General features: G+C 42.4%; 7 protein-coding genes across 9 annotated transcripts; 5 read left to right on the top strand and 2 right to left on the bottom strand.

Annotated features, from left to right (window-relative positions):
• Window positions 1-161: 161 nt before the first annotated feature.
• LOC128732078 (sulfite oxidase, mitochondrial) lies at window positions 162-2,830 on the top strand. Its single transcript, XM_053825240.1, has 5 exons — window positions 162-213; window positions 375-537; window positions 620-828; window positions 992-1,454; window positions 1,553-2,830. The coding sequence occupies exons 2-5, from the start codon at window positions 506-508 to the stop codon at window positions 2,568-2,570; spliced, it is 1,722 nt and encodes a 573-aa protein (XP_053681215.1). The 5' UTR covers window positions 162-213; window positions 375-505; the 3' UTR covers window positions 2,571-2,830.
• A 23-nt stretch (window positions 2,831-2,853) lies between these two features.
• LOC128732079 (heat shock 70 kDa protein cognate 5) lies at window positions 2,854-6,584 on the bottom strand. The gene is made up of 6 exons (XM_053825242.1): window positions 6,511-6,584; window positions 6,151-6,188; window positions 4,240-5,735; window positions 3,965-4,152; window positions 3,740-3,880; window positions 2,854-3,661 (listed from the first exon to the last, which is right to left on the bottom strand). Exons 1-6 carry the CDS (start codon window positions 6,571-6,573, stop codon window positions 3,557-3,559), a joined length of 2,031 nt encoding a protein of 676 aa, XP_053681217.1. The 5' UTR covers window positions 6,574-6,584; the 3' UTR covers window positions 2,854-3,556.
• An 865-nt stretch (window positions 6,585-7,449) lies between these two features.
• Window positions 7,450-8,617, top strand: LOC128730445 (ras-related protein Rab-18-B-like). The gene is made up of 3 exons (XM_053823491.1): window positions 7,450-7,557; window positions 7,681-8,116; window positions 8,211-8,617. The coding sequence occupies exons 1-3, from the start codon at window positions 7,487-7,489 to the stop codon at window positions 8,307-8,309; spliced, it is 606 nt and encodes a 201-aa protein (XP_053679466.1). The 5' UTR covers window positions 7,450-7,486; the 3' UTR covers window positions 8,310-8,617.
• A 3,147-nt stretch (window positions 8,618-11,764) lies between these two features.
• Window positions 11,765-12,914, top strand: LOC128721141 (uncharacterized). The gene is made up of 2 exons (XM_053814864.1): window positions 11,765-11,997; window positions 12,083-12,914. The coding sequence occupies exons 1-2, from the start codon at window positions 11,765-11,767 to the stop codon at window positions 12,912-12,914; spliced, it is 1,065 nt and encodes a 354-aa protein (XP_053670839.1).
• Window positions 12,915-15,824: 2,910 nt separating this feature from the next.
• LOC128731855 (serine/threonine-protein kinase PAK mbt) lies at window positions 15,825-19,998 on the bottom strand. The gene is made up of 5 exons (XM_053825004.1): window positions 19,046-19,998; window positions 16,923-17,706; window positions 16,722-16,842; window positions 16,377-16,648; window positions 15,825-16,304 (listed from the first exon to the last, which is right to left on the bottom strand). Exons 1-5 carry the CDS (start codon window positions 19,996-19,998, stop codon window positions 15,825-15,827), a joined length of 2,610 nt encoding a protein of 869 aa, XP_053680979.1.
• An 850-nt stretch (window positions 19,999-20,848) lies between these two features.
• On the top strand, window positions 20,849-23,014 carry LOC128731446 (CWF19-like protein 2). Of its 3 annotated transcripts, none has more exons than XM_053824570.1 (3): window positions 20,849-21,082; window positions 21,142-22,807; window positions 22,880-23,014. In XM_053824570.1, exons 2-3 carry the CDS (start codon window positions 21,170-21,172, stop codon window positions 23,012-23,014), a joined length of 1,773 nt encoding a protein of 590 aa, XP_053680545.1. In that variant the 5' UTR covers window positions 20,849-21,082; window positions 21,142-21,169. The 3 variants fall into 3 exon arrangements, with proteins under 3 accessions (XP_053680545.1, XP_053680543.1, XP_053680544.1); XM_053824568.1 differs by having other exon boundaries at window positions 21,154-22,807; XM_053824569.1 differs by having other exon boundaries at window positions 20,849-22,807.
• A 477-nt stretch (window positions 23,015-23,491) lies between these two features.
• LOC128722208 (40S ribosomal protein S19a) lies at window positions 23,492-24,420 on the top strand. Its single transcript, XM_053816063.1, has 3 exons — window positions 23,492-23,522; window positions 23,778-23,848; window positions 23,921-24,420. The coding sequence occupies exons 2-3, from the start codon at window positions 23,778-23,780 to the stop codon at window positions 24,324-24,326; spliced, it is 477 nt and encodes a 158-aa protein (XP_053672038.1). The 5' UTR covers window positions 23,492-23,522; the 3' UTR covers window positions 24,327-24,420.
• Window positions 24,421-25,161: the final 741 nt, after the last annotated feature.

Here is a 25,161-nt window from a genome sequence, read left to right on the forward strand (position 1 = left end):
CAAGCTGTACGTGAGGGACGGCAACAATCGGCTCATTTGACAGAGTTGGGCGCTCGAAGGGTCAAGAGAACAGTGAGTTTGCTCGCTATCCGGCATAGTAGAGTGGAATTTTGTTTCGAATACAAGCAGGATAATTCATTGTCTATGTGCAAATTCAAACCACCAATTTGAACCAGTTTCATTCACTTAATAACTTAATTTAAATCAAGTAAGGTACTTCTATTTTCTTTACGCTGCGCGGTTTGTGCGACGATAGAGCGCTTATCTCTTATCAATAGTTCTTTCGTCGTGGACGAAACAAACGATCAACATCTGCTAGGTGTTTCATTCGAATAAATGCGTATTTATTGTTGTTTTCTTGTGCGCATTTGTAGGTATTCAAGCTGCAGATAAAAAGTATTGCACTTCTGTTTCCCATCTCCAGCAAAAGTGCCCCCCATCGTTGAATGATACAGCGTGTTGATACAAACCGGTTTTAACATAGCTGCCAAAAAAAAAACGAAACATGTTTTCGTGCAAAATTCTCCTAACAAACAGGTGAGTAAACTGAGATTACTTAATCTCCAAATCGTATCAACTGTTTTTTTTTCACTGATCCAATTGGGGTTAATCTTTGCAGGCGCCACATTTTACAAACTACCATTTGTAGAGCGGCTTCAATTGCCAAGGGTAATGCTGCAATCGACAAAAGAGCCACCGCAGTGCAAAAGCCACCGATGCAACAGGAGCATCACTCAAGCGGCAATGGCTCTTTTGATAGTGTGTTATCTGCGACAGCCGTCATCTTTGGAGGATCATTGCTGACATATTTGATAACGGAAAAGATAAGTACGTGCTGCCAATCATATTTTTGTAGAGAGTGCGACTGAGAAACTAGTTGTGGTAAATTAGATTAAAAATCGATTAAATAGAAAAAAAACAAAGTAAAAGAAACCTTTGCCCTTAGCTAAAACAAACCTTAAGTTAAACATTCCGTTTGATCATGTTTCAGAAAACGATTCGGCAAAAATTTACGCAAAAGAAGTGTCGCTCGATGAAATCCGTAAAGCCCACGATGCGGTACGCAAAGATTTACCCGAATACACGATGGATGAAATCGTTAAGCACAATTCACCATCCTCCGGCATATGGGTTACGTACGGCGTCGGTGTGTACGATATCACCAAGTTCGTGCCCAAGCATCCTGGCAGCGATAAGGTGATGCTTGCCGCTGGCGGAGCTATCGATCCATTTTGGCACATTTTCCAACAGCACAACACCGAGGAAGTGCTGTCGTTGTTGGAATCCTTCCGGATCGGTAATTTGCGGCCGGATGATGTTGTTGGCACGAAGGACTTGCACGATCCCTGGTCAACGGAACCCAAACGGCATCCCATTCTCAAGCCGGCAACGTTGAAGCCGTTCAATGCTGAACCACCGGCGTCCATTCTCGTCGACAGCTTTGTGACGCCAACGTAGGTATATGTAGCAATTCTGCAAACGTTGAATTTTGTTACCAACCGTTTTCGAATCAATCGTCGTATTAATAAGTATGCATCCTATTGGTTTTCAGTCAATTTTTCTACGTACGCAACCATCTGCCCGTACCGGATGTAGACGTGAAAAGCTACGAGCTGGAGTTGGAGAACGAAAAGACAGGCAAAGGGAAAACGATCCATTTCAAAGACATCCTCAACTATCCCAAGCACTCCGTTACGGCGACAATCATGTGCGGTGGCAACCGTAGAAGTGAAATGATGGACGTCAAACCGATCAAAGGTCTGCCCTGGGGAGCGGCAGCCGTCGGCAATGCAGAATGGAGCGGTGCAAAACTATGCGACGTGCTGCGGGACATGGGCGTTCGCGAAGGGGACGACGAAGGACACGTGCAGTTCGAGGGTCTAGACACGGATCCAACCAGCACACCGTACGGTGCCTCTATTCCGCTGGCAAAGGCGATGGATCCGCGGGGTGACGTGATCCTGGCGTACGAAATGAATGGTCAACCGTTAAACCGCGACCATGGTTACCCAATCCGTGTGATTGTACCAGGCGTGGTGGGCTCGCGGAACGTAAAATGGCTCGGAAAAATCGTCGTCTCGCGGAACGAAAGCACCTCGCACTGGCAGCAGAACGATTACAAATCGTTCAGTCCAAGCACCGACTGGGATACGGTTGATTTCAAAACCGCACCAGCCATTCAAAACATGCCGGTCACGTCAGCTATTTGTACGCCCGCGACGGGTGAAAAATTGGCCGGAAAGGATGGATTCGTTACGGTCAAGGGATACGCTTGGTCCGGAGGTGGATCCGCTATCGTGAGGGTCGACGTTAGCGCTGATGGTGGGAAAACGTGGACCGTAGCTAAGCTCGATGAGACGGAAAAAGGTACCGGTCCAGGACGCCACTGGTCGTGGTCCTTATGGTCCGCAGACGTCCCTGTTAAACCTGGACAGAAGGGTGCAGTAGAGATCCTGTCCAAAGCCGTCGATAGCAACTACAACACGCAACCGGAATCATTTACCAACATATGGAACCTTCGCGGCGTCGTCGGTAATGCATACAGTCGCGTGAAAGTTACTATCAATTAGCGGACAATGGAATTATCTCATTTATCTTTTTGGTGCGCGAAACATTACGATGAGGATTTGTGAATGTGAGAAAATTATATGCAAAATTGGTAGAACTCTAAGGATATAAGCTCCTCTTTTTTTTTGGGAGCTTTAACACGCACTACAGCTAAGCTGTTCAGTTATATACATGAACGACTAAGTCGTTAATGGGAATTGCAATAAAGTGTAACGAATACGAAAATTTTGATACTTGTTTTAGAGATTATGGCTTGGTGCAATACAAATTCAACAACTGTTTGAAATTTAGATTTAATGTTTTTATTGCAACTACGAAAAATAATAAAACATTCACTATACCTCTACTAAACACACCAGCCAGTGACGAACTGAACAGGACATTCATTCCGTTTTAGCAAGCTGCCTGTTGAACGAAAACATAATGCACTTTTTCGCTAATGCGCTCCTGCTCCTACAGCTAATGGCAATTTAATCACTCCTCCCCCGGCGTATAAAGCAACGGATCGGTGTTCAATGTGGATAAATTGAAATCCATACAACATGCACTCCTCTTATTGCCCATCTCAAGTATGATTTAAATGCGATCGCAGCGGGTTTAAAACTATGCCCTATATAGATAACGCTATGCAGATTTACAGGTTACATTTGCTGGCAGAGGGTCAGTGGCCGAATTTGTGCAAAATGCCATCCCACAAATGCTGCTCCAGAGCATGATGCAACGCTTTACAGAGGGTCTTGAGGAAGAAATAGGGGATTTTCGTCAACATGAAACCCCAACATAAATAATCGTTGCGCATTAATAGTGGGTTTAACCTTCTGCCATTTCCTGTTTATTCTGGTCTGTATACCGAAATTGTAGCAATTTCGCGTGCTTACAACATTTGGGATTTGCGAAGTTACGCTACTGCTCTTTTCTCACGCGTACCGTCTGGTATGTGTAAATGTGATTAAAGTCTGTGTTGTTTTAACGCTAATAATTTTTGTTTTTAGTTTTTGTTCTCCTTCTTCTCGGCTTCCTCCGATCCGCCACTGCTGCTGCTGCTGCTGCTGCTTCCGCTACTGCTACCGCTACCTTCACGCTCCGATGCCATCTGCAGAAAGAGTGAATAAGAACCCGTTAGTACACGTTGAGACAGGAACCATGCAACTAAACGCGTAAGCAACCGTACCTTCTTGTACGCCATTTCGAACAGCTTTAGAGAAGACTGCTGCAGGGCACTGGTTGTTTGGCGAACTTGTTCCGGATCAGCTTCATCCTTGTTTGCCAGAATTTCTCGCACCTTCGTGATTTCCTCTCGCAGCTTGTCACACTGGGAGGGGAGAGCAAGAAAAAAGGGTCATTCTCAACCAACGAGCTCCAACACTATCGCGCTTTAGCGATAAAAAAAACTCACCTCTTCCTTTGGCAGCTGATCTTTGAACTCCTCCATCTTCGTTTCCGTATCGTGCACGATGCCTTCCGCTTGGTTGATCGCCTCGATGCGGTCTTTCTTTTGTTTGTCTGCTTGCGCGTACTGTTCGGCATTCTTGATCATGTTTTCGATCTCATCCTTGCTCAAACCGCCGGACGATTGAATGACAACTATGACCAACGAAAAAAAAGCAAACAATCCAGTCAGTTCAAAGACCCACCTTTTTAGCCACCTCCGCCAGTCCGGCGCATACTTACTCTGTTGTTCCTTGCCGGTGCCCTTATCGCGAGCGGACACATGCACAATGCCGTTCGCATCAATGTCAAACACGACCTCAATCTGTGGCACACCTCGTGGCGCCGGGGGAATGCCAACGAGCGTAAACGAACCCAGCATCTTGTTGTCCGTGGCCATTTCTCGCTCACCCTGGTGCACCTTAATTTCCACCTGCGTCTGTCCGTCGGCCGCCGTGGAAAAGACCTGAGATTTCTTCGTGGGAATAGTCGTGTTGCGGGTGATGAGCCGCGTAAACACGCCACCGAGCGTTTCGATACCGAGCGAGAGAGGCGTCACATCCAACAGCAGCACGTCCGTCACGTCACCGGCCAACACACCGCCCTGTACGGCGGCACCAACGGCAACGGCTTCGTCGGGATTGACGGCACGGGATGGCTGGCGGCCGAACACTTCCTGCACCAGCGATTGCACCTTTGGCATGCGGGTCATACCACCGACCAGCAGCACCTCACCAATGTCGGACTTGTTGACTTCCGCATCGGACATCGCCTTCTGGCAGGGCGCAATCGTACGCTTGATCAGATCGCCAACCAGCGTTTCCAGCTTGGCTCGCGTCAGCTTCAGGTTCAAGTGTTTCGGTCCCGATGCATCCATCGTCAGGTACGGCAGGTTGATGTCGGTCTGCACGGACGACGACAGTTCGCACTTGGCCTTTTCGGCGGCTTCCTTCAACCGCTGCATTGCCATGGCGTCTTTCTTAATGTCGATACCCTGGTCCTTCTTGAACTCCTGCGCCAGATAGTTGAGGATATGATTATCGAAATCCTCACCACCGAGCAGGGTGTCACCGTTGGTGGATTTCACTTCGAACACGCCCTTCTGAATCTCGAGAATCGAAATATCGAACGTACCACCACCGAGATCGTACACGGCAATGATCTTATCCTCACTCTTATCCATGCCGTACGCCAGCGCAGCAGCAGTCGGTTCGTTAATTACACGCAGCACATTCAGACCCGCGATCTGTCCCGCGTCCTTCGTAGCCTGTCGCTGAGAATCGTTAAAATACGCCGGCACCGTAACGACGGCATTTTTAACCGGTGTGTTTAGGTACGCTTCCGCCGTTTCCTTCATCTTCATCAGCACGAATGCACCGATCTGGCTGGGTGAGTACACTTTTCCATCGCTTCCCTGCACCCAGGCATCCCCATTCGAGGCCTTCATCACCTTGTACGACAGGTTGGCGAGGTCCTTCTTGATCTCCTGATCATCGAAACGCCGCCCAATCAGACGCTTGGTGGCGTAGAATGTGTTGGCCGAATTGGTGACCGCCTGGCGTTTGGCCGGCATGCCCACCAACCGTTCGCCGTCCTTTGTGAATGCTACGTGCGACGGTGTGGTGCGGGCACCCTCCGCATTCTCGATGACCTTGGCGTTTTTGCCTTCCATCACCGCAACGCACGAGTTTGTGGTGCCCAGATCGATACCAATAACGGCACCTTTGACCTGTTCCGATCTGCAAGTATGCAAATAAAGGCAGAAAACAAAAAGCTTTAAACATTGGGTCTTTGATACACTTTCCAGATTGCAACATATGTGGTCAAAAAAAGTCATGAACACAATTTCAATACTAGTTTCTAGGAAGAGGTAGCCTGTTAACAGCTTCTACGCAGTAACATCCGAGCAGCCCGGTTTAGGCCTACATAGAGCAACCTTGTTTAACGATGGCAAATTACGCACTGATTACGTTATTCGCTTTAAGAAAAAAGCCACAAAAAAAGTACGTATCCTTATTCTCCAGCTGAGAATTGTATCGTTATGAAAAAAACAGGCTCTTTAGCCGAAAAGAAGTTTACAGGTAATTTCACAACTGGCTGTAACCGGCACCGATGATCGTTTTCATATCTCGCAACATATTTCATCATACTTACTTGAACCGGGCCAGCACATTGTTGGGCAGAGATCCTCCCTGTAAAGTTTAAGGAAGAAATAAAATGTAAAATGCGTATCATTTACTGGCTTGATTTTATCGCTTCTCTAATAGTTGAGTAAGCCCACCGGCTCATCAGCAACTGGAGCAATTCGGGTTCAAATAATAAAGATAGTTTCAATAGATATACATCGGATTACATGTTGAAGATGAGGTATTACACAAGCCTCACATGCTTCTAACCTCAAAGTTTGGTATCAGTAAAGATTGTTCTGGATCACGATTGCCGTACGGCTTTGAGCTTTGCTTTACCGGTGCTTGAATTACATGGTTTTAGCGCATGTTTCTACAGTTGACTTACATTGTGCAACAGCCCTCGGTTCTCCACCAAACTGCGGGATAGATATCTGGCTGCTTTCAACATTTTCAGCGAGTTTACACACACGGACTCGACGGACCACGCACGATTTCGACTGGAAGTTTATGATGCAACTGGGTGTTATTTTCCGTTCTTAAGGCCTCGTGCAAAATGTTCACTGTACGGCGAGGTACTGCAATCTGGAACATTTTGACAACAAACCAAGATAAATAGAGTAAACATTTGGCAGTTAAAGACCATATTTTGAGTATTCATCAAATTTCTATGCACAATTTACATTTTAATTATGATAAACTAACAAAATTATCCTAAAAAAGAATGAATTTATGAAGATAACCAACTTCGTGAGCTACTGTGGTAATTCTAAAACCTCTGTGCTACTTTCAATGAACATAATTTAAAATTTTAAAAAGAAAATATTTAAATTACGGTTATTGAACACCATATCACTAAAATATGGAGCTGAGCATAGCATAGTGTATCAGCTAAAGGTTGTACTATTTTAAAACTATTTCCTAAACATAGAACTATTAATTGCCGATCATTTGTATTTTTAATGTCTTTTTAGTATCTCCATTTGGCTAGCGTCTTACATTCTGCAGGTACATTTTTCGCTAACTTCAGATCATTTAATTTAAACAACTGTAAATATTGTTACCTAAACTATCATCGAATGTAACAGATTTTCCCACTGTTTTTCATGCAGCTCAAAAATAAAAAAAAACAGATTTTATTGACAATTTTCTTCAACTGAGTTTGGTGTCAAAAACATCCGTGATTCATTTGTTATTTTCTCGAATGTCAGTTTGATTCTGTTCCAGAACCACAGAAAAACAACGAAGAAATAGTTTGCCTTGTTGATTGTGGAATTTTGCGCTGCTTTGTTCATAAAATAAGAGTTGCACAAACAGTGTGCACATCAAAAGAATAAACCTTAATTAGATTTCAAAAATCAACCATGGAACAGGATCGCATTCTAGCGACGTTTAAAATATTAATAATTGGCGAAAGTGGTGTAGGCAAATCTAGGTAAATTGCCATTGTGGGTTCTTTAAACTTGCACATCGCATGCCTTTAACTTGTGATGTCATCAATCGCGTTCAATCATCAATGGCGCACTTACATTTCATTCATCTTTTTAAATCCTTACAGCCTCATGCTGAGATTTACAGAAAATGACTTCGACAGCGATCAGGCGCTTACGATCGGGGTTGATTTTAAGACCAAAATGCTCGACATCGATGGTGTGAAAGTGAAGCTGGCTATATGGGACACGGCCGGGCAGGAAAGGTTTCGAACGCTCACACCGAGTTACTACAGAGATGCCCAGGGAGCCATTCTAGTATATGACGTCACTAAGAAAGACACCTTCCAGAAGCTGGAATCTTGGTTGAACGAGCTGGAAATCTATGGTACACGCAACAATATGGCTAAAATGATCGTGGGCAACAAGATTGATCAACCCAACCGAACCATAACCAGAGATGAGGGTTTCCGATTTGCGAAAAAACACCGAATGATGTTTATTGAAACATCGGCAAAAACGAGCGAAGGCGTGAAGGATGCATTCGAAGAGGTAGTTCGTAAGGTACGTGTATCAGTGAATTGAATTGCATTTAGCATTTTGCTGTTCTGTTAATTTATCAATCCTTCGCCGCATTTTTTTTCTTGCTTTTCAATAGATTTTGGAAACAGACGGACTATGGGAGCGAAATGATTACGGTGACGGTGTGGATCTTCACGGCAACCGGGCTTCCTCTACCGGTTCATGTTCATGCTAGCTTTCTAAACCATCCGTCTCCGTGTAGCGCAAATAGTACATACGTCAAAAAGTGCAGCCATAACCGCGAAGCTCGTACAAAACTGCTATTGTTGCGGACATCGAACTTGTTGAATAATGTAACACTAGTCCGACTAGTTGCTTAGCCGCTCATCTTGTACTATTCCGTACTATTTATCATGATATTCAACAAAATGGCATCGTAAATAAGGTTTTATGTTTCTTTTAATACCATAAATTGAAATATTTTTTTCTCGTTTTTCAAAGATTATCTGTGGTAGCTTTAAGGTAACTTAAGGGTTAATAAAATATTAGGAAAAATATACTATTTATCTTTGGATATCTGCTTATATCGCCCATTAATTTTTCGTTCATTTTTGTCACCAACATACCCAGATAATGATCATCTTCCACAATCACGTTCAGTCATGTAAATTCGATTAGATTCTTTTTGTTAAGGCTAATAGGAGCACAAGAAAACATTGTAAATTTGTCTCAAAATATTTAACCTTTTTAAATGACCGTTTTTATTAGCCAAACAACTCCGATTTACAGATACAGAGCCTATGATGGAATTCACTGCAAACTGGTTTGTATCATAAGTTTGATATAAATTTATATATATATATTCTTCGATGTGATGTGAATGGATTCTAATTCTAGTGTAATATGATTTTTAACTTAAATAAGGTCCAGGTTGTAATTCAGGAAGTAAGAAATATATTATCATGCAATGCTTCTGTCTCACTTGCATTATGCTCCCTTTACTTCACTTTTATGCAATTATGATCAAGCATTCTGTATCTGATTCAAAAATGAACTGAACTTCTTACAACGTTTAATACTAGCATTATAAATGATTCATAAATCATATAAATGATATTCTCATGAAATTGTTCTCTAAGAAACCTGTTGATTTACATACGATGCGTATACGAGCAGGAAACTTTTTCAAATTAGTTCCCGCACTGAACGAAATTTCGTCCTGCACGCCCAGTGCGCGGGTGTACAAATCTCGCTTTACCCATGCGCCAGGGAAAACCGAGCAAAACCCGAACCAGCTGCCCAGCCGAACGCTTCCGACAAGCTTTTCCTGGCTGCGTGGAATTCGCGCGACATATGGCTGAACGGGACAGCGGGAGCCTTTTTTTTGGGGGGTACGTTTACGCCGGGGGTGCAAAACATTCCTCCACAGCACAGCACAGCATACCCAGCGGCTGGGTAGACCAACTCCGGCCAGACGAATGGCGCATTGAAAATTCTTGTTGACGGTGGCACATAAATCAAACATTAACAGCACACGCGTGTGTACGTCTAAAAAGGCAAAAGCTTTGTTGAAAAGCGGTGTTCGTTTGAGGCTTGAAAAGTAAGTAGCAGGATCACCCCGCCGGATGGGGGTTGACCCATTGGAAAAAAAGGAGCTACATTTCCGGCGAAGCATCAAACGGGTGAAGGGCGTAGGCGTGAAATCGAACCCAATGATCTGTCAGTGGATGGTGTGAGAAATTTTCCTCTTTCCCGATGGTCGGTAAAAAATTGCGTAAAGAAAATTTTCAACGTTCACAACGTGGAATTTTCCGACCTGGGAGTGGCGGATTTAGTGTGATGCTGTGCGTTTCTCCTTTTGCCAATTGCAAGTCCACCGCATACCCTTGAGTTGTGAGAGCTTTCTGAAACCGTACCATCGTAACGTAACATGAGCTGGTGCTATAATAGCATATTTTGAAAGCATACCTAATGCGGAAAAAGAAAATAATCATTTAGCGTGTCTACTATTGCAGAGGACAAAAGAAAAAGCGAAGTGTGTGAGCGCTGAAACCGCAACATCTGCTGGTGAAATAGTTTTGGTACCGTACTACTTAAATATACCGAGCATTCTCAGCACGCTGAAAGTAGTTTAGTGTTTGCTGCCGTAAGAAAAAAAAACACCCGAAACTAGTGCCATACCATCGGGCGGAAAATGCTGTGAAAATTTTGCTACGCAAAGTGCTGCTCGTGAGAGCTAATCGATATTCAAGCGCGGGTTCTGGCGTCAGAAAAAGACAGGATATGTACCCAGCAGTGCCCATGTTCTCGGGAGCAACGGCAACCACGCACGGCAGACATACATCAAGCCCGGGAGTGTGGCGAGAATGTGAAGACGAAACGAGCACTGCCTGAAATCGGTTTAATTTGTGCACAAAAGATTACCAACGGTGCCGTGAAACGTTGTGAACACAAAAAACAATCCTCCTTCGAGCGAAACAATTCACCAAATTCACTATTTTCCACGCAGCGCAACAACGGATGGTGGAAATGGTCTAATTTTCCATAAATAGCTAGCAACAGCGGAGTTTCCCGAGATCACATTTTAATAGCCTACTGAGGTCTTTTAGTGCCGATACCAAAAAAAAAGGCTCGCCTAGTAAGGATCAAACTCACAGCGTGCAGTTCGTGACACGGTACTAATTCAACACGCGATCTTCCATGTGGCAAATTAAAGTGTTAAATCGAAACAAATTGTGAACACCGAAGTAATAGGCATTTAATTTTTAAAGTACTATCGGAAAACTTCCTCTAATCTACGGCAAGTATCTCTTAAAGCTACATGAAAATTCGAAACGATTGAAATTTTATTAAAACGTGTGAACGATCATATTCTTGTGGCAATTGTATATATACTAAAATTTATTATTATTCTTACCGCAATTCGTTTTGGAACATGCATGCTCATATATTTAAGCTCATTGGTCCTTTTCTGATTCCCTTAGTTTGGTTGCGACATACAAATTGTTACACAATTTCAGAAACCCCTTCTTCCAAACTCGCCATGTGGCAGCGGTTGATTTCCAAATCAACAAATTGTGGTCAATCTGGTTGCCAATCGATTGCAATACGCCACGATTCTTTATCTGTATTTTTGTTTTCCAGCAGTCGTTAAATTTGAAATATGCAAATGAAAATATTTGCGCTAAATATCGTTTCAATTTACGCTAATGTTATCATAACATTTTTGTAGAATTGATTCGGTTCAAAGTTGATAAAATATTGTTAGTTAATATAAAATTGACGAGACTCACTGTACATATTCTTTTTTGAACAAAATAACAGCTGTTGCGTGTATACTTAGTTCTTTTATCTATTAGTATGCAACAAATTACAAAATAATTGATTATTTCATAATAAGTATCCTCACATCACCGAAAGTAAGGAAAGGGTAAATTTATAATAGATAAATTTTATAAGTTATTTATTTGTGATAATAAGGAATTCAACGCAACTTTCGAGACGTATGTGCTACAGATATTATTTGCTCTAATTATTTGTGTTAATTATTTTGTGTTATTTCTAATTATTTGTTATCAACCCATACATGTAATATGTAATATTCCTGCTGCCCGTTACTAATCGTAATCCAAATGGATATTATTTATCAATACCAACGTGTGTGGGTTGCAATTCCAGACGAGGATATCGATGGCGTCGCAGAAAAGTTCCACTAATCCGGCGCTGGCGGTAACGAACCGTATCCTGCGCTCACCATCCCACGAAAGCTTCTCCACCGACCTCTCGCTGATATCGATTTCTGTTTCGTCAATGAACTCGGAGGCAACAAGCGTCCTGAACCGGTCCAGCTGCAGTCTGCTCAACCGAACGATGGAGGAAAAGCTGGGCAGTCTGTTGAACCCAAAGGACAGCAAAAGAAATCGGTAGGTTGTATGAAGCGCCGAAAGTCGTTTGTTTATTTTGTTGTGTTTTTTTTAATATAAATGCACCATTCGCTTGGGAATTCAGATCGTCAACGCTGACCGAACGATGGAACGAAAGTAACGATCTCATTCGCAACTGTGCCACACTGTCGGCGGCGCTGGGAATTCACAAAAGCTTCAGCACCACCGACATCTACCAGTTGCCATCCGATCAGCACAACCTGGGCCGTCTGTCCACCTCCGAGCTGGCGCTAACTCCGTTCCAGAAGGTTGGCTACCTATTTGACCACTCCCGGCTTGAGCACGCTTCCCGTTCCTACTCGACGTGGGTTGCGGTCGGTGAGCTGGCGTCCACTTCCCAACTGCCCTCACCGCACGGTGGCCAATCATCGCAGGTTCCAACGCTCACAAGCGCCAACCAAACGCCCAGCTTCACCGTTACGGATCTGATCAGCTCGGTGAATAAGAAAATTCGACAGAACTACATCCGCCGGAGACTGTTTACGACATACCGTGCGCTGGAGCGGTTGTCCCAGAGCGAGTTCAATCTCGATCGCCTCGAGGCAGCCGCGTTTGCCGCCACCAATCCCGGCCCGACGGAACTGATCGTGCCATCGAGCATGTCGAACGCGTCGGCCTCACCGGTGGGTGGAAAATCGACCAGCTCTCCGGGGCCACCACTGGGCGAGGTTGGTACCGTGCCGGAGCATGGTGCGGTGCTGACGTTGAAAAAATCCGGTACCAGTGGTGCCGGAACCGGTGCCAACCCACGCGGACACCACGGGCCCAAGAAACATCTCACCTTTCACGATATCGAAAACGAACGGGGTAAGCCACTGTCGAAGTACGAGCGGCATATGCTGATTTTTAACTGGCTGCACACCATCGACGACACCGCACTGGAGGTGGAAAACTGATCCCCTCAGGATCAGGATGGTTTGAGCGCAATCAAAGCGCCTAGCCGAACGATGGGTGGGTTGAATTAATCGTTTGCGATGCTAGTGCGGGGGAGGATCCTCGAGGACTGGAGCGTTTGGGGTTTTCGCCATACCACCATTAAAAAGGACGAAAGCAAACGAGCCCCGTCACAAGCGTGTGTCCTTTCGCGATGCTCCAGGCGTCGGTTTTGTGCATTAGCTTTTACTGAAAATTAACGATGGTCATTTCGGACAAGCAAAAGCTGTGACAGAACGCACGAAGAGATAATATTATTTACAATGCATTGCGACACGGAATAGGAACCATTATCGTCCTGCTTTTATAGCCCTAAATATCACAAAGTGCATTAATTCCAAAAACAGCAACAACAACAAAAACGTGTATTTTAGCTGGACTTTCAAAGTGCTTCATTTTCTAGCCCACGCGTGGATACTCAACTCAATTATCAATCAGCACAATGTGATTGCGTTAGGTTCGGGATGAGTTAGATTTTTTTTGTGGTAGTCGAACGAGTCCTCGATAGTTTTTATTCCAGCTGATGCGAATTGTTTTCCAGCAAAGGAAAGGTATATGGCGCATAAACCATATCTACCCCCGTTTTCTTCTATACGTCTTCTTCTTCTTCTTCACCCTGCAAGCGTTAGAAAGATTAATTTGATATTAAAAAAAATGCAATGAAAAAAAACAGACTCAACAAATCGCCGGCCAAACCAAAGTGGAACAGTGGAACGGTAAGTTAGACATGCTCTGCGCGGTACAATAATCTTTAACCCTCCTAATGGCTAAATAGATACACACTGATGGACGACCCACTGTTGAATATATCTAAGCAAAGGTAGAAAAACCAGATTCCAATCCGGTAGTTTTCTTGTTACGTCGACTTTTTCTACTAGTGCTATTTTACATACAGCGAAGCAGCAAACTGTAGTAACAAAAAGGCCGTTGTCTTTGCCCAATGTCCGGGCCGTACATTTGTTTCGATTCGTATGATTTTCCTACGCCAGTTTTGATACTTCTTTATAGACTTTAATCGACTAGATAGAACAGATTTCGCATTCAAATAGGGATAGACAATGAGTTATCGCTGAAATGTACCAGCGAACGAAATGTTAAGTGCTTTTGCTTCAATAGCATGTTTTAGTGTAACGAACCAATTAATATGAACCAAGCAAAAAGCAAAACGTGCAACATAACGAACACCTTTGCGCAGTACGTGCACATCCGTTGCTAGCTGCAGCACGATGGAACGGACGAGCGATGCACGATGAGCAGAATTTGTGCCGAAGGAACAGGAAGTGGATACGCTGTAACGAAACGTGCCGCTCGGAAGCCGTACGAATTTGTTTCGGAGCAACTCACACACTCAACCGGAAATCTATTAAATGTCGTAAAACGCTGGACAATTTTACATGCTACTCGTAACCAAACCAAACTTTGTACTGTAAATAGCAATTAACCTGAAATAAAGAACAATCTGAGTATAAAACCATTAGGCCAAGCCAATCGGGAAGCTGAACATAATTAAAAGCTGACAAAATACGAAAACAAAACGTTTGCGCATGTTTATTCTTTTATTTCCAAAATCATGTATTATGTAAAATAACTTTAGCAGGTTTGTACACAGCTGTTCATTTCTGCCATCTTTCCGTACATTCTGATAAAACTTGTTGATTTTCTTTTTATTCCTTTCGATAATACTTAGTATTGTTACAGTAACACTTCTCATTGATTCAACTGTGTGAACCAACGGCACAACCTGTCGGAACATTGCTGGACGGAACTTCGTTCCCGTGTAATTTTAGGCTCGACGCAGTAAAGGAATGTTGACGCAGGAGGAGATTCTAGTCACCAGTTTCCGTAGAGGCGCTTGCCAAACGGTCTCTCTCTCTCTCTCTCTCTCTCTCAAAAGTAACAAGCACATAGTAATTTTGCGACAAAACCCACATTGTTTCTATTTCTTTGCGAACGAATTGATACCGCATCAGTTAGCATACACGGACATCCGTTAGATTGACACAGTACAGAGAGGGTACGAATAATTTCATTAAAATACTCTTTCTACGGAAGGAGTTGCGGAGTGATAAAAAAAAGATACTGTACAGTTTTACCCGTTAATACTAATGTTAAAATACGCTCAATTAAATGATAATAACATACAATAAAATAAAATAACTGCACGAACCAAAGTTCATTCAAGGTTGAAGGATACAAAGAAAAAAACGTACTCATAAGTAAATAATAGAAATATTAAAACCTCCTATAACAATGGCCTATCATTTGATTCGAAGTAGTTGAAATTCACCTATACGGTTAGCAAAAGAAAAAAAACGTTAAAACAATTCTTTCGTAATACATTACACTAAATACTGCTGGAATGCTTGAAGATGAGAAAATTTAAGGCGCGTTGGCGTTGATAAGTTTCGTTTCATTATCTTTCTGGAAAGACATATACTGTGTATCGATGTAAATTTCAATATATACAGCTTTCTCGAATGCCAGTCAGTTCTTAAGCTACTTAATGCAATACAATTTCAAGATTCGTGTAAGAGATTTCATGTTTTTTTTTATAACAAACATGATAAAATCACAAAACGAGCAAAGATTTTCTTACAACACTGTTCGCGTTTATACCACACGCCTGTTGTACAAATAACAAATATTTGCTGATTCCGTTGTCCGTCATAAATGCAACCGGCACGGTATTAAGAAGAACCCCTGCCAAACTCTAACATTTCGTAGACAAATTAAAAATAATAATGTTTCAAAATACGTTCACTTACATTCACTTACTGTCGAATGAAAATGCGTCCAAAGGTTGCGGCATAATGTCATATACTTTTGGTTATGAATGGCTCAATCAGATAAGTTTCCCTGCTGCTGGTTGAGTCTCAGCAATTGCTGTGACGTGCCCCACGCATCAATGGCACCAGCAGTGAGGGTGGCCCGGCTTGCCGCAAGAAGGGATGCGCGAGTAATTCGGCTGCTGTGGCACGCTGAACTGGATCACGCACCAGCATGCGATCGAGGAAGTTTTGCAGTCTACTTGACACTTTGTGGGAATTTTTCAACTTCGGTGGTGGCATGTCGCGAATGCGTCTCATAGCTTGCAGTGGCGGCTCGTTAAAGAAGGGCGGCTCACCATCGATCATCTCGATGACCATAATGCCCAGCGACCAGATGTCCACTTCGGGACCGTACGGCAATCGGGAAATCACCTCCGGCGACATCCAGTACGGTGTACCGACTAGTGATTTGCGTTTCGGCAACTCTTGCGACACTTGCGCGCAGAAACCAAAATCGGACAGCTTCACGCGCCCGTCGGAGGCCAGCAGGATTGAATCTGATTTTATGTCTCGATGGATGACACCCTATAAGAGCCCACAAAAAGAAAATCATTAGCGATCCAGCGATACACGCGATTGCGCGAAAACACGATGTACCTGTGAGTGGAGATAAGACAGCGCTTTAAGGCACTGCTTGCAGACCGTTGCAATCTGCTCTTCGTCCATGCGGGAGTGCGTCACAATATCGGTGAGTGCTCCACCTTCCAAAAACTCCATTACAACCCACAGCTCATCATTAACGAGAAAGCTGCTGTACGTTTCCACGATGTTAGGATGGTGATAATCACGCATAATAACGACCTCGTTGAACAGCAACTCACGCCGCTGTTGCTTTCTTAGGTCCATCTGTTTAACTGCTACTTGGCGCCCTATGAAATGAAGCAAAAAGGATGCCATGAGTGCCACACAAACAGCCTGTAACAGCTGTGTGCAATATCTTACCCGTTGATTTATCCGTCGCAATGCACACGGTACCGGTGGAGCCTTCTCCAATTTTAGTGTAATTTTCAAGATTCTCGCGCGGATCACCTGCCGAAACCACCATTTGAAGGGCAGCTCGGAACTGTAAAAGCAAAGAGGCAAGTTTAATGCAAAAATAAAACGAATGCATAACTTCTTTTGCATGAAAAAAAATTCTATTACCTGTTCATGGGTGAGCCGCTGCTCAGTTTTTATTGGAGGTTGTTGCTGACCACTTTGCGTGGTGGAAGCGGTGCTTTGAGCCACGGATACATTTCCACCGCTAGAGCTAGATGCACGTGAATTACTCTTGGCGTTACTGATTGTGTTGTTATTGAACGCCGCGTTCTGATCCGTTGAGGCAGCTCCTCCTCCTATGGCAGCTCCAGCAGAAGACACCGACGATGGAGACGGCATTTTCTGGTTGTGAATATTTGCATTATGATTATGATGATGGTGGTGATTTGGAATCTGATTAGTTCCGATATGTAACGGTGTTGGCATTTGTTGTTGCTGCTGCTGCTGCTGCTGTGTTAAATGATGGTGATGATGATGAGCATTGGAGTTGTGGAATCCGCCAGTTGGAGACATTTGTGACCCCGCCGGTTGTGGAGTGGCAGATGCCCCCGAACCCATCATTGCGTGTGGATGATGATGATGATGATGGTGATGGTGACCCGGTCCTGGTGGTAGATGATTGCCATTGCTGCTATCACTCTGCTGGCCGTGATTCAGCACACCGTGATTATTCGCCGTCGGACCATCCATTCCACCGGATGCCAAAGGATTATTTTGTCCCTGCGGTTTACTGTGCAAAGGCGGGGGAACCGATGGATGGGTGCCGACAGCACCAGCGGTACCGTGGAAATTGTTATTGCCACCCGGTACTGGCTGACCGGTGTATGACGGCGCATTAGGATATTGGCGGTGTACTCCTTCGGATTCGGTTGGCGAGGATTTCTGTGACCTGTAAAGAAAACGAACCAACGTCAGTGTACTTATTTTATTGCATAAACAAGATAGTCATTGCATTCTTATATCAAACATAAAGGTTTCATACATAAAGGATCAAGGAGCAGGATTAGAATCCGTTACAAGACATGAAAAGAAATGCTCGTAGAATGTAAACCTGTTCAATCAATCCTGATAGCTGGCAATAACGTCTTGTACTCATTCCAATGAAAAATTCATAACTATTTTAAAGGTATATATTTTTATATTTTTTTAATCAAAGTTCCTATTACCATACCAATGCAAAGGATAATCAATTACGATCAAAATTCATTGGATCGTTCATCATTCGTTCATGAATAAAGCAAACATACAGAAATGGAAAAGGTAGAGAAAGAAAGTGTAACAACTAAGACTCGATTTGTTCGCGCGAAATGGAGTCTGGCACTTTCAAACATTGGAACATTGGAGGCACGGTTCGATTGATGCAACGATCCGGTGGTAAAACCAATGCAATTGCAAATGAAATTGTACACTCAGAGACTGGTTCTGGTTCATCAATTTTAGCAATACGATGCTTTTCTTTGAACCAGTTGCATATCGTCAAAGTGTCACGCATGGTTAGCCTCCCCATAAGCAAACACGAGAACAAGCAAGTTGATTTCTTTTACTGCATGGCTGTTCAACATTAGAAAGACAATGATTCCTGCAAATCTTTGTTTAAAGCTAACATTTAACAACATAAGATCTATTAACCACGACAAATCAGCCACTATTCTCATTTTGTCTGCCGATCATTCAATTTATTTTTACTGATTAACGCTACCACAGATCGCCACCAATAATTTAAAACATCAATTGCAGGCAAGTTTAAAATTCGACGATGAGTTATTACAATGATTCTAAAGTTGATGAAATGATAATTAATAAAAATTTAACAATAACAGCCATAATTGGAAACAAAATTATAGATATTGATATTATGCTTACTATTATTATTGCACATATATTGGCGTTTTAAATCTGAACCATACTAGATTATTGTTGGTAACGTTGAATTGCGAACTTTTAGTTAATACTAAAATATTGATGTGCTTTATAACTAAGCATCGGACGTTAAATTAATCTTTATTGTTTTGCTTTAGCGGCCTAACAGCAGTATTCAGTGTTTGCAACAACAGCTGGACGACACACAGTCCAGGTAATTTGAAAAATAAATAAACGTGGAGAACATAAAAACGATTCATAAGCGAAAAGTCGTGAAATAGTAGGATAATAATGGCACATTATAAGCATAATGGGTAAAATATACTACAATTAAACACATACGCCCTCCGTCATCAAAAAACACTTACCTGTTGTGGTACAATGAGGATGTTTCCGTTAGCACACTGACCGGATTGGAGAGATTTCCGTTCGAACCTGTGCCGTTGGTCGATGCAACCATAGACATGTTAGAGTTGCTCGCTAGCAAATTGCCCCCATTCATATGCGAAGTAATCGCGAGGCTTGAAGCTGGCTGTGCATTTCCTCCAACAGGACCCGCTTGAGGATGGTGAGGATGCATGTGGTGTTGATGCTGTTGTAGCTGTTGTTGCTGCTTTTGCTGTTGCTGTTGCTGCTGCTGCTGCATATGCATGTGCATGTGAGTTCCTGAAACTTGCTGCGCGATACCATGCTGCTGGGACGATAACTGTTGCTGCTGGTGCAGTTGTGGATGGTGTGAATCGAAATTATTATTAAAATTCGTTTCCAGTACGTTCCCAGCCGGTGGCATCAATGGGTAGCTTCCACCGGTTGACGATAAGTTGCCTCCCTTAGGCGCAGGGAAGCTGTTGCTATTCATTCCTGGGAAAGGTGATTGTCCTCCACCGAGCTGTTGTTGCGGTTGCTGCATGGGCTCCTCTGGCACTGATGGTGGCACATTAGTATTAGCACGCAGGTCCCCTCGACGAACGCGAGGTGGACTCGAGCTTCGAAGAGAGTTCGAACGTGCTACATTGGATGTTTTTGGCAGGACCAGCTTGCCCGGTTCTGGTTGAGCGCCTACCGGGCCGCTAATCCCTTGTCCATGTGGTCTCACGATGGTCTTTAAATCCAAAATCTCTGTGGGAGTGATTTCCGATGGATCCACCAACGGCAGCGGGCGGTTCGATGATTTCAGTATCTGATTATTGCCCACGATCGACGCCCATTGCAATGGTAGCCCGACGTATCGACCCTCTCGCTTATCGAAGCCCGTATGCACACGATGCTCAAAGTTACTCGGAAAGGAAATTTGAGGTTTTTTCTTCTTCTTAGAGAACATTTTCTATACAGTCTCGCTGGGTTTCACGGATGTTAATTGCAATGTTAAGTAGCGCAATGAAGCCCGATTTGCTCGAATGAACGTAAATTTCAGTCACTACAGCACTAGCTTCAATGTAGGTGAGAGAATGCGCCTGCTAGCGGTTTGTTGCCCACTTACAACATTTGTTTGAGCTTCTTCTCATCACCACCTCATGTTAAGCTACACAACACAACAAAACTTAGTTTTCTCAAATAACATAAACAAGTGTAAAATAAAAGTAAAGAACACAGAACGCACAGAGTGCAAATAAAATGGAAAAATGCGTCGAAGATGCCACTCTTTGTTTTTTAGGCCGTGGCAGTAGGAGCGTCCGAAATGACAACTCTGTCACCAAAACGTGACGTTTGATTGACGGTCCGATTTTTTAAAATGAAACCGTATTTTGTATTAATCGAAATTCAAGCCCGCACGCGACGACGAAAACCGAGATCATCTATTGACATTACATCCTATAAAAACAATAATCAATTGCCGATTTTTTCACTTTATTTTCGATGTGCAGAATGCGTTCTTTTAGATCATGAATTGTAACGCCACAGACGAGGATTTATGCGAAGTAACAAAAAGACACAAAAACAGTTTGCCACATTGTGCTAAGCATCGGGATAAGAAATAGAGACCAAGAACAAACAATGATATTTGGGTTTTTAATTAATCAACTTAGTATATTATATTGATCATTAATTTAAATGCTAATTCTTGTGCACAATATTCATAGCTGTCATGTGTATACATTTCATCTGGGTACTTCTATTTTGTTGTTATTTACAACGGCTTATGATGTTTGTTTTGGTAAAAGTTTGTTTGGGAATGCGTTATTGTTTTAAAGTTACCTTCGTTTGAATTTAGTTGGAGCATGAATAAGAACTAAATTCCACTTGTATACTTCAAACACTGTCGAAACTAATTGAAGAAACGATACTTGTTTACTTGTTTGCAGGCCAACGAAGTTGAATAAACAGTGTTTACATTAGTTAAGATTCGACGATTGCTGCATATTACATCGAATATTGTATTTTATATTGCAAACATTATTTCTATCGTGTGTATTCTTCTGAAAACTTGCACTGCAATAACTTTATAGAGGTAATATAATATAAGGTTTTGTTTTAGAATATACATCTCCAAGATGGGATCTTCCAGTTCGGACAATGAGAAAGAATATAAACGAAAAAAGCACAAAAAAAAGGAGAAAAAGTCCCACAAAACCAGAAAGGAAAAGAAATTGAAAAAGGATAAGAAGCATAAGCGCCACAGACGATATTCAACATCTTCCAATTCAGGAAGTGAAAGCGACGAGTGGATTGAAGCATTGCCTACCACTTCGCAGAATATGGTAAATTCAGCAGAATTGGCTCAGAAACTTCCACAAAAAGTTCAGGAAAGAGACGATTGGATGAATGCCATGTCGATTCCTACTTATACTAAGGAACCAAAAATCAAGGATTCCAAAAATGCTGTAAATGATCAATACGATCCAAAAACTAGCGTTCGTGAGCTAAATCCCTACTGGAAAAATGGTGGTACAGGATTACCAAGCTTCCGTAAACCAGCTAACGACAACGACTTTGGAGATGACGAATACAAGCAATCCAGTTTTGTTTCAAGTCGACAACAGAACCAAACTACAAGTGGGTGGAAAAAATCAACGAAAAATGTCCTGGAATCAAAGCAGTACGATAACTCAGATCAAGGAAAACAAACAACAAAAATAGTCGAAACCGAGACCAAATCTCTAAACACGGATGAGAGACAGTTAACGGACGAGGAAATGAATGCATTGGGCGCTAAAATTATTAAGGCAGAATTGCTAGGAAACACGGCACAAGCGGAAAGCTTAAAGATCCAGCTAAAAAAAGCAAAAGAATATCGAAATGACTTACATCAAAAGAAAGTTGAGGGATCGTTACATGAACGAGCTCAAAAGCGAAAACCGCACTCCGAAGATGTGGTTACATATACCTACAGTAAACACGCTAGTGAGTCGAAGCATGATAATCAATACAAAAAGCATAAACGTTATGAACAAAGCCTACCACCAGGTTCCGATCTATCGGACAAGTTTCGATCGGAACGACACGAGAATTATGAAATGGATGCACAGTTTTTCAAAGTTTCCTCCAAAATGGGCGAAGGGAAAAGTCTGGATAATATATTTGATCATCAAAAAGCATCTACTTCAACGGGTGACTCTGGTGCGATTGAAGAACGAGCTATTCGAGATATGAACCGCATGAGCAAAGTACAAGCAGACTGTGAGAGATGCCTAGAATCTGCTAAATTTGGCCATGATCAGCTGATTTCTATGGGGAAAAATGTTTTCCTTGCTGTTCCAGCGTGGCGAGCTCTTCAACCGAAGCATTGTATTATAGCTCCCGTTGGACACTTCTCTTCGCTTACTCAGGTAGACGAGGACGTACATCGAGAAATAGTGGATGTTTGCAAGGCATTGATTCGAATGTTTACCAAGCACCAAATGGAAGTGGTATTCTTTGAAACCGTCCGTTATTTGAACCGCAATCCTCACATGTATATTCAATGTGTACCGGCTAAGAATTATGAAATGGCTCCATTTTATTTCAAAAAGGCCATTTTGGAGTCCGAAACAGAATGGTGCATGAACAAAAAACTGCATAATGTGGACGGTTTTAATGTGCGAAAAACGATTCCGAAAGGATTGCCGTACTTTTGGGTTAACTTCAATATGGAGAATGGGTTCGCTCATGTAATCGAAGACCAAGAAGCGTTTCCAGTCACATTTGCGACGGTAAGCAAATTATTCTAGCTTTTTAATGTAATATAACGTATTGTTACTATTTTTTATTTCTCAAAATTAAAGGAAACCATTGCGGGCATTCTTGGACTAGACACTAAGGATTGGCGCAAGCCTCGAAGGGAAATAAATCCAAAGCAGAAAGTTGACGAGTTCAAAAAATGGTGGCAAGAATTTGAAAGTGAGCTAGACATAAAATAATTAAAATGTAAAAAATAAATACAAATAATTTGAATCCTTTTTAAATTTGTTTAGTTATAGTTTTAAATAAAAAAATGAGCAATTTTGTTGAAGCCATTGCTTCTTTTTCCTTCTTTTAAGGTTCATTTTTTGAATATGTTGTACAAAATATTACCGACTAAAGCAAATCTCATACTCCTGCTTTAAAAGTTTAAAAGCAGCATTAAAGGAATATTCATATAACTCAGTTGCCCTAATATTGTTTTATTAAACTTAAAAGAGATAAAAAAAATCAATCATTTACAAATAACATATGATCATTAGAAATTTAAAAAGAAACAACCCTAAATGAATCAATTTTTATGATTGTAACGTGAAAATTTCGCATCTTTACAGCATGACAGTTAGGGGCTATGATGCTGTCGTTCTGTACGTTCCGGATGTTGATGGAACGTTGCGCTTCTAATGACACATGTCAAACTTCACGCCATTACCCATCTCTTTTTCCGGTTGCGCTTGATACTGAAAGGTACGTAAACTGCGAATCTGACGAAAAAGTATCGTAAATGTGAGAAAACTTGATTAAAATAATGTAGCTTGTGCTGAAATAGTTCAAGAACTAGCAGCGATAGTGGTGCAAATGAAACTATTTACGTGCTGCCATGTGTCGAATGGTTTTTACCGTTGAAAAGTTACTCGGTTGTGTTGTGTTCTATTGGTTGATGGCTGCTGATCTGTGCCGGAAGGTTGACTTGTCAAATGAAAACATTATTTTCTTTTGCAGATGCCTGGAATCACCGTTAAGGACGTCGATCAAGACAAAGTGGTTGAGGGCGTTGCCCTTTTCCTGAAAAAGTAAGAATTAAGCTAGCCTTGTACAGTGCGTTCGAAACATCTGTCATCATTCGCCTCTTATTGTTTCACCAGGTCCGGCAAGCTGAAGGTTCCGGAATACGTCGATCTTATCAAGACCGCCAAGTACAAGGAGCTTGCGCCAACGGATCCGGACTGGTTCTATGTGCGCTGTGCCTCGATCCTGCGACGCCTGTATCACCACAGCCCAGCCGGTGTTGGCTCGATCTGCCGCATTTATGGAGGACGCCAGCGCAACGGTGTGCGTCCGTCGCACTTCTGCCGTTCCGACGGTAGCGCTACCCGTAAAGCTGTTCAAGCATTGGAAGCCATCAAGCTGATCGAAAGGCACGCAGACGGAGGCCGCAAACTGACCAGCCAAGGCCAGCGGGATCTGGATCGCATCGCCGCTCAGATCTCGAGCAAGAAACGTGAAGCAATGAAGAAGGAAGCCGCTCAGGTGTTGAAACTGCCAGAATAAGCGATGTGCTGTACATTTCCTTAAGAGCGCTAAAATGTGAAGCTGATGTGGTCTGAATATAAAGTTACAACAGCAATCGGCAGTTGAACATCGAGTTAAACTTGTTGAGTGACGTTTTTTGGCTGTGTTATGTTTCAAAAGTGAGAAAAATAGGGTGCATTTGCTCGTTTGTTCCATTCTTTATAGTGAAGCTGTTTTGGTGGACTTTGCACAGTTTGGTCCAATTCCTATCAAGGTGTTCATTTTGCTTCTTTTATGACAAATGTGATTAAGGGTTTTTGAAGTTTTACTAGTGGAACATATTTTACTCTAAATGATCTTTTTGCTACGAACATATCAAAGGTTTTAAACTCATTTCAATCAAAGGATTTGATAAATTGCTTACCTTCCTTTCGTTGAACAAGTACGTTGCATATAATGTAACATTTAGTGTTTCATTTTCCAGAAACATTGCCGAATCTTTCTATACGCAACTAAACTTGTTTATCGTATGATGAAAAAGTACTAACTGTTGTTTTGTTAGACAGCAATTTCTCTTAATTTTAATATATTTTGTTATACTTTCGTGTTATGGGTGTTGCTAGTATCGCAAACCAATTGGTATGCATTCTTTACAAATTACCCCTATGTTCCATCCGTTATTGGCTTTTTCATTCAGTACTTGATAATCTCATTACGTTGCTAGCTAACTTTCAATTGAAATGCACAAAACCTGCAAATAATCATAAAAATTCTCCAACTTCGTGAAGCCTTGTTTTTGCAAATCCTCCCTTAATGATAAACTAGAGTTTTCTGGGAATCGGCCATCAAGGATAGCTTTTATTCGTAAAAGATC

Source organism: Anopheles nili, chromosome 2 (assembly GCF_943737925.1).
Source record: "Anopheles nili chromosome 2, idAnoNiliSN_F5_01, whole genome shotgun sequence".
Classification (NCBI taxonomy): domain Eukaryota; kingdom Metazoa; phylum Arthropoda; class Insecta; order Diptera; family Culicidae; genus Anopheles; species Anopheles nili.

What these genes read in the sequence shown, in the direction of transcription:
- LOC128731446 (XM_053824569.1), top strand. Translation starts at nt 21,170, where the DNA reads ATGGGATCTTCCAGTTCGGACAATGAGAAAGAATATAAACGAAAAAAG. An exon ending in TTCCAGTCACATTTGCGACG is followed by an intron (nt 22,808 to 22,879) that starts GTAAGCAAATTA and finishes TCAAAATTAAAG; the next exon opens with GAAACCATTGCGGGCATTCT.
- LOC128732078 (XM_053825240.1), top strand. Translation starts at nt 506, where the DNA reads ATGTTTTCGTGCAAAATTCTCCTAACAAACAG. An exon ending in TTTGATAACGGAAAAGATAA is followed by an intron (nt 829 to 991) that starts GTACGTGCTGCC and finishes ATCATGTTTCAG; the next exon opens with AAAACGATTCGGCAAAAATT. An exon ending in GACAGCTTTGTGACGCCAAC is followed by an intron (nt 1,455 to 1,552) that starts GTAGGTATATGT and finishes ATTGGTTTTCAG; the next exon opens with TCAATTTTTCTACGTACGCA.
- LOC128730445 (XM_053823491.1), top strand. Translation starts at nt 7,487, where the DNA reads ATGGAACAGGATCGCATTCTAGCGACGTTTAAAATATTAATAATTGGC. An exon ending in AGTGGTGTAGGCAAATCTAG is followed by an intron (nt 7,558 to 7,680) that starts GTAAATTGCCAT and finishes AAATCCTTACAG; the next exon opens with CCTCATGCTGAGATTTACAG. An exon ending in TCGAAGAGGTAGTTCGTAAG is followed by an intron (nt 8,117 to 8,210) that starts GTACGTGTATCA and finishes GCTTTTCAATAG; the next exon opens with ATTTTGGAAACAGACGGACT.
- LOC128721141 (XM_053814864.1), top strand. Translation starts at nt 11,765, where the DNA reads ATGGCGTCGCAGAAAAGTTCCACTAATCCGGCGCTGGCGGTAACGAAC. An exon ending in AAGGACAGCAAAAGAAATCG is followed by an intron (nt 11,998 to 12,082) that starts GTAGGTTGTATG and finishes TTGGGAATTCAG; the next exon opens with ATCGTCAACGCTGACCGAAC.
- LOC128722208 (XM_053816063.1), top strand. Translation starts at nt 23,778, where the DNA reads ATGCCTGGAATCACCGTTAAGGACGTCGATCAAGACAAAGTGGTTGAG. An exon ending in GTTGCCCTTTTCCTGAAAAA is followed by an intron (nt 23,849 to 23,920) that starts GTAAGAATTAAG and finishes TTGTTTCACCAG; the next exon opens with GTCCGGCAAGCTGAAGGTTC.
- LOC128732079 (XM_053825242.1), bottom strand. Translation starts at nt 6,573, where the DNA reads ATGTTGAAAGCAGCCAGATATCTATCCCGCAGTTTGGTGGAGAACCGA. An exon ending in AATGTGCTGGCCCGGTTCAA is followed by an intron (nt 5,736 to 6,150) that starts GTAAGTATGATG and finishes GCATACTTGCAG; the next exon opens with ATCGGAACAGGTCAAAGGTG. An exon ending in CACCGGCAAGGAACAACAGA is followed by an intron (nt 4,153 to 4,239) that starts GTAAGTATGCGC and finishes CGTTGGTCATAG; the next exon opens with TTGTCATTCAATCGTCCGGC.
- LOC128731855 (XM_053825004.1), bottom strand. Translation starts at nt 19,998, where the DNA reads ATGTTCTCTAAGAAGAAGAAAAAACCTCAAATTTCCTTTCCGAGTAAC. An exon ending in AGCGGCTCACCCATGAACAG is followed by an intron (nt 16,843 to 16,922) that starts GTAATAGAATTT and finishes TTGCTTTTACAG; the next exon opens with TTCCGAGCTGCCCTTCAAAT. An exon ending in TGTCTTATCTCCACTCACAG is followed by an intron (nt 16,305 to 16,376) that starts GTACATCGTGTT and finishes GGGCTCTTATAG; the next exon opens with GGTGTCATCCATCGAGACAT.